This window comes from Arachis ipaensis, chromosome B09, assembly GCF_000816755.2.
Source record: "Arachis ipaensis cultivar K30076 chromosome B09, Araip1.1, whole genome shotgun sequence".
Classification (NCBI taxonomy): Eukaryota; Viridiplantae; Streptophyta; class Magnoliopsida; order Fabales; family Fabaceae; genus Arachis; species Arachis ipaensis.
Window position 1 is genome coordinate 40,773,812 of NC_029793.2, and position 6,478 is coordinate 40,780,289.

General features: G+C 40.1%; 2 protein-coding genes across 2 annotated transcripts; one reads left to right on the forward strand and one right to left on the reverse strand.

Annotated features, from left to right (window-relative positions):
* On the forward strand, window positions 1,064-2,265 carry LOC110266828. The gene is made up of 3 exons (XM_021111861.1): window positions 1,064-1,408; window positions 1,492-1,931; window positions 2,059-2,265. The coding sequence occupies exons 1-3, from the start codon at window positions 1,078-1,080 to the stop codon at window positions 2,263-2,265; spliced, it is 978 nt and encodes a 325-aa protein (XP_020967520.1). The 5' UTR covers window positions 1,064-1,077.
* On the reverse strand, window positions 2,831-3,298 carry LOC107615519. The gene is made up of 2 exons (XM_016317577.1): window positions 3,116-3,298; window positions 2,831-3,037 (listed from the first exon to the last, which is right to left on the reverse strand). The coding sequence occupies exons 1-2, from the start codon at window positions 3,296-3,298 to the stop codon at window positions 2,831-2,833; spliced, it is 390 nt and encodes a 129-aa protein (XP_016173063.1).

Below are 6,478 nucleotides of genomic sequence, written 5' to 3' on the forward strand. Positions count from 1 at the left end.
AGATGGATTTGGACTTTGTGAATTTTGGGGATTTGGTTACACTATTCAAGGGTCTAGGCTATGCAACATACAGGGCAGTGTATTGGTATGGCCCAACCAGTAATGATCTTGAGTCTGGACTGCACATTCTGAGAGGGGATGCAGAAATCAATGAAATGCGAGAGAACAAGCTGAGGAATTCAACTAGCAATGAGTTCTATATTTACTTCGATCACCTTGTTGATGAGCCATAGATTGTGGAAGAAGATGCTGTTGTAGAACAGGGGCCGGAAGAATTTGATGATGCAGTTGATGTGGACAGTATCATGCGGGATCTTCAGTCATCACCATCGACAGCAGGGGATGGGAATGGTAGTGGGGAGGATGAGTTGTATAAACCTCCTCCGAATGGCACTGAAACTGGTTCTGATGATGACTCCTCTAGCTGTTATGAGGAGAATGATGTTATGAAGAAAAGAAGCACTCTAAAAGGAAAGGAGAAAGTGCTGCCAAAAAGAAGGGTCACTGTCAAGGAAGGGCTAGGGGCAGAGTCAAGTGGGAACAAGAGAGGTGCTGGGAGAAAGACTGCAGGTGTGCCTAGTGGCAAAGGTACCAGGCCAGCTGCCAAGCCCAAAGGAACTGGGCCTAGTGCGAAGCCCAAAAGAACCAGGCCTACAACCAAGCCCAAAGGAAGTGTGCCTAATGTCAAGCCCCAAAGAACTGGTGCTGCTGTGCATGCTGAAGAAGATGTCCCATCTGTGTAGCCCAATGACAGGCCTCCAATAGGGCTCTATGTGAATGAGGAGGATTCAGATGATGATGACCCGGTTTATGAGTATGCATCTGAGGACCTTCACACACCAGTATCCTCAGAGGATGAGGGAGACAAGCATGAATTTCCAGTGTTTAATGAAGAGTATGGATTTGGAGAGGGGAGATTTGAGGTGGGTACCAATTTTGCAACCATAGATGGCTTCAAAGAGGTTGTCAAAGATATATTCATAGCTGAGGGGAGAGAATTGTTGTGGATAAAAAATGATAAGAAAAGGGTGAGAGTTACCTGCAGAGGTTAAAGCCTATTTTAGTCATGGACCCAAGATGGATAACCTGACTAATAATATGTGTGAAGTGTTCAATGCAAAGGTAGTAAAATACAGAGTTAAACCTGTTTTGACAATGTGTGAGGAGATTAGGTGCTACTTAATGAGAAGGATGACCAAGCACATTAGATTGTTAGAACACCATAGTGGTAAGCTAGCACCAGTTCAGGAGAAAAGGTTGCAGATGAAGATAAAACTAAGCAGTAGGTGGATAGCTGAGTGGGTGGGGGACAATGAAAGAAAAAGGTTTGAGGTAACCAGAAAGAAGACGAAAGTAGATGTGGATCTAATCAAACACACCTGTTCATGCAACACATGGCAATTGACTGGTAAAGAGTTTAAGCCCAACTAATATGTTTTTGTCTTATGTAAAATTATGCTGGTTTACATGTAACTTTTACTGATTATGCAGGCATGCCGTGCATACATGCTATTGCTGCTATCAGAAAGAGGCATGACCAGGTTGAGGATTATGTGCATCCATGGTTGTGTATGGAGTCCATTCACAAGACATATGCACATTGCATCAAGTCCGTTCCTAGTGAAGAATTCTGGACTGCAACTGAGCAGCTGAGGCCTTCCCCGCCACCTATCAAACGGCCTATTGGGAGGCCAAAGGTGCACAACCGCAACAAGGACCCTGCTGAGGCTCATATTCAAGGAGAAAAGCTGAAAAGAAGCTTCCAGGTTACATGTAGCAAGTGCAACGAGAAAGGGCATAATTACAAAACTTGTAAAGGAGCTCCAAGCAACCCCAACTGGAAACCAAAGAAGAAAAAATCCAAGAAGACAGTTGACAACTCACAAGCTCTGGTGCTGCTTCCCCTTTCACAATTAGCCCCTCAACAAGAGGTAAGCCGGCACCAAAAATGCTTTAGGACCATTTTATGCTTCTTATTATTAGTCACTAATACAAAATTGATACTGGTTAAGCACTAATTACCCTATTTGGTTACATTGCTATCTCTTTCTTACATAGGATCAAAATCAATCACAGGGTGAAAAAATGACTGAACCTAGTACTGGGGAGGCAGCTGGGTTTGCACCAGTTCCTGCACCATTTATGGCCCAACCTTCAGCTCCAGCACAGACTCCATTCAGACCTCCATCCCAGCTGCCAAGAATGGACCAACCAGACTCCAATGCTGCTGCACATACTTTTAGACCCAAGCAATCAATTGTTTGACCCCCAACAAGTGCAAATCCACCACCAAATCCAACACCACACACACATCAAACTCAAAGCAGATACACTAGCAGGGGACCCTCGAAGGAGACCTTGAAAGCAGCTACCAGTGCCACAAAGAGAATTCTTAAGCCTCATAAGAAGTGAACAGAGCAGCATGATTTATGTGTTTTTTTTTGGCTAGTTATTAGCATGACATTAGACAATGCTTATTAGCAGAGTAATCTTGGCAAACTTGTTTACATGCCAACCAGAAATTATCATATTTTGGAGTTAACTCATGCTGTTTAGCTATGTTTTGGATTAAATCAGATATATTGTCATTCTAACGTTTTGCTTTAAATCTATCCAGAATTACTATCTTGTATAATGCTTGGAATGATGTTTGAATGTTCTAAATACAAAACAAAAATGGATTCAAAAGCCACTAATACACTTTTCATTCAAAAGCCAGCAATGGCAAGTTCCATTACAACCAATTCCATGTACATCAATCATCTTTACCCCTTCAACATACATACAGCAACAACAACTACTACACAAATCACAATTATATGCCACAAACTCAATTTTTTTTTTTGCTTTCAATAGACAACAGCTTCCTCTCCAACTCTTCTATTTTTTTCTCAATATCCTGATTTTGAAGCAGCTGTTCTTCAACGGCTACTCTCTCAGCTTCATCCACCGCACCCAAGGCTTCAAACTCGACGGCCCTAATTTTTTTCAAATGTTCATCCAGCCAGATAAAGTACTGGCAGAACGGTTCTTTAGCCTGGAACAAAATTTCAGTGAATCACCCATTAACACCCAGCACACTATAACCCAACTATTGTAAAAATCGCTCACTTACCTTGAATAATGGACACTCAAGAAAAACTCTATTAGGGTTACTAGTCGTTCTTGACTTGTACATAATGGCGTAGACGCAGCAGTAGCACTTGGGCGCAATCGCAACTCGCTCACATCCTCCTGGCACAGCGCATGAAGATCCCCCTCCAGGTCTTGTGCATGAAGAGCTCCCTTCACTCATCATGGATGATCGCAGCATCAACACCCATGTCTTCCTCCAAGGTTTTCGATCAAATAGGGCTCAGGGAAGGGGACGACGTCGTTTTGTGGGTGAGGGATCGATCTGTCCTTCGATTTTTAGTATCCCCTCCAGCTCAGCAACCTAAACGGACAGCTCACACTCCCCCCAGCCACATCAGCCTTCTCCGGTGACGTTTTTCAACCCAAATCAACGGAGGGGTTCAATTGTCCTAGATTTTACAAGGTGAGGGGCTTAAAAGTATTTTCAAATCCTAAGGGACGAAAATGTTCAATTTTAAAAAGGTCAGGGACCGATATGTCTTTTACTCTAATTATTAATTTATTTTTCTTGCCATTTAAATTACTTGTTCCTTATTTCAAAAACCAAAAAATATACAATTTCCATAACCAATAATAAATCATACTTCCCTGCAATTCCTTGAGAAGACGACCCGAGGTTTGAATACTTCGGTTATAAATTTTATTGGGTTTTATTACTTGTGACAACCAAATTTTTGTACGAAATGATTCTCTGTTGGTTTAGAAACTATACTTACAACGCGATTATTTTTATAGAATTCTTTACTAGCAAGAATTCGATCGTCAAAATGGCGCCGTTACCGGGAAATTGCAAACGTGTGCCTTATTATTGGTTATTGTAAATATTTGCTTTTTGCTTGTTTATTTGTTTTTATTTTTGTTTTTATTTTTACTTTTTCGTAAATTAAGAGGTTATTTGTTTTTATTTAGTTATTAAAATTTTCGAAAATAATGTTCCTTATTCTTTCTTGATTTTCAAGTTGTTCTTCGTGTTCATCTTGACCTTCAAGTTATTCTTGGTTGTTTTCTTCATCTTGATCTAAAAATTTTAAGTTTGGTGTCATTTTATTATTTTTCTCTTTCCTCATTAAATTCAAAAATATATTTTCTCTTTATTTTAATTGGGTTTTTTGAAAATTAAAAAAAAATTCAGATTTTTATTTTAAAATTTTTATCTTATCTTATCTTAGTTTTAAATTTCAAAATTCAAATCTTTTTCAAAAATCATATCTTTTTCAAAATCTTATCTTATCTTATTTCAAAATAAAATTTCAAATTTCAATATTTAAATTCCAAAATTCAAAATTCAAATTTGAAAATTTAAATTTAAAATTTTAAAAATCAAACCTTTTCGAAATTTAAACCTTTTTTAAATCTTTATCTTATATTGTTGTCAGTGTTTCTAGTTTTAGGAGTTTATTTTCATTAATTTTTTTTATTAGTTTTTGTTTTTATTTTCTTTTGCTACTATGAATTCTCACACCTCTGGTTTCAAGTTTGGTTCTAATGTTGTTGGAAGGAATGGAAGCTATAACATGAACATACATCAAGGTCGGGACAATCAAAGTTGGAAGGAGCCACGAGGATCTGATCAATCCTCTCGGCAACAACACCTTCCAAGATACCATGGACAACGATCATCCTACAATGCATGCCCAGACATTAGATATGGTGGACCCCTTCGTGACAACCAACATCCACCAAATTACTTTGGTCAGGAGCCATTTCGAGGTGCATACTAAGATGATAGATATCGTGGACCCCCTTGTAGTTACCAATAAGCGCCATCATATGCTTATGAACCACCTCCCCAACACACCTTTGAACCACCATACTCACAAGCTCCTTTACACCATTCACCTCCATATGACCCTAACCCATATCCACCCCAACCTCCACTGGATAACAACACCCTTAGTGTCATTCACCAAGGGCAAACAGAGCTTCATACTACACTTACCTCTATCACTAGTCTCACCTCTACTCTTCAAGCACTTATATCCCGCATGGACCAATCCTCCACCTCGAATACTCAGCCCTCAAGCTCTAGTGCACCACCACCCTTTATGGAAGAACATCCATGCACCACCACCCTTGAGTAAAATTGTCATGAAGTGGAAGACATCAAGGAGGAGTTTGATTTTGTACTAGAACAACTGGAGGAAGCCGTAATTATTGAAGAGGAAGAAGCGGTTGAAGACTTAGGAAATGCTGAACCTCCATGGGAAAGTCAAGTCCTAGAGCCTCCTTCCAAGATGTTTGAAATTGATGTTGAAGAGGGTGTACAACCTCTAAGACATATCATGGTTGAAGACTTTGAAGGGGATGATCAAGAGATGGATTCAATCATTGATGAATTCTTATCTATATTTGAAACCTCTCCCATTGGACTTGACATGGAGATTAAAGAAGAAGAAGCACAACCTCACATGCCCTTGGTAAACAATCAAGAAGAGATCGAATTGGAAGAAAGCTACCAAGAGGAAGAGGTTGAAATTGAAGATGCTTGCAAGGAGTTGGAAGTTGTCAAGGAAGAGCTCAAGGGAATGGAGTTGGAAATCACCTTGCCAAAGTTGTTGGAGACCTCTCCCCCAAAGCCATCACCATCCATTCCTTCATTCAAGTGGGTAAATCTTTCATCTCTAAGCTTAATTAGCCCACTTGAATATGCTTTGCTTGAGATGGATGGACAACTTAGAGCTCTTTATGGCTATATGAGCAAGCGGGAGATGGTTAGTAATAGGAATTGTCATGCAAGGTTCAATATGGTTGCATGCTCCAAATTGAAGTACAAAGGTTGGTATAACTCTCAATTGAATGGGTCTAGAAAGTTGTTTGGGTATTACAGTGAGAATCTGGATTACTTACCACCCGGTTGGAACAAAGATGGTCAACAAGAAGACGGGTGCAAAAGCAAGGTTTGGGACCCCAGAATTCAGTCTAGCAATCAACACTCTTGGGGCCTTGTCACGTGCTTTAACTTGCTTGAAGGCTTTCTACGCCTAGTTTGGGATCCCGGAGGCCATTGGAATTACAAACATTGGTGGAGATTCCTGGATGAGTTCAAACACAAGCCACCATAACAGGGAACTCACCAAACGTCCAACTTAAGGACTTAAACCAAAAGTGCTAGGTGGGAGACAACCCACCATGGTATATTCTTTCCTTTTTGTTCTTAGTTTTATTTTATTTTATTTTCATTCGTGTTCATTCATAATTTCTACATAATCATCTGCATTCTGCATACTGCATTAAAAAAAATGCTCGCGACGCGTCTGCGTCATATGTGCCTTGGACACGAGAAGAAAGGAAGCAGAGAGTCACGCGAGAGCGTGGCTGGAGGCGTGCCTTAGGCACAAGCATG

What these genes read in the sequence shown, in the direction of transcription:
- LOC110266828 (XM_021111861.1), top strand. Translation starts at nt 1,078, where the DNA reads ATGGATAACCTGACTAATAATATGTGTGAAGTGTTCAATGCAAAGGTA. An exon ending in CAACACATGGCAATTGACTG is followed by an intron (nt 1,409 to 1,491) that starts GTAAAGAGTTTA and finishes CTGATTATGCAG; the next exon opens with GCATGCCGTGCATACATGCT. An exon ending in AATTAGCCCCTCAACAAGAG is followed by an intron (nt 1,932 to 2,058) that starts GTAAGCCGGCAC and finishes TTTCTTACATAG; the next exon opens with GATCAAAATCAATCACAGGG.
- LOC107615519 (XM_016317577.1), bottom strand. Translation starts at nt 3,298, where the DNA reads ATGATGAGTGAAGGGAGCTCTTCATGCACAAGACCTGGAGGGGGATCT. An exon ending in TTGAGTGTCCATTATTCAAG is followed by an intron (nt 3,038 to 3,115) that starts GTAAGTGAGCGA and finishes ATTTTGTTCCAG; the next exon opens with GCTAAAGAACCGTTCTGCCA.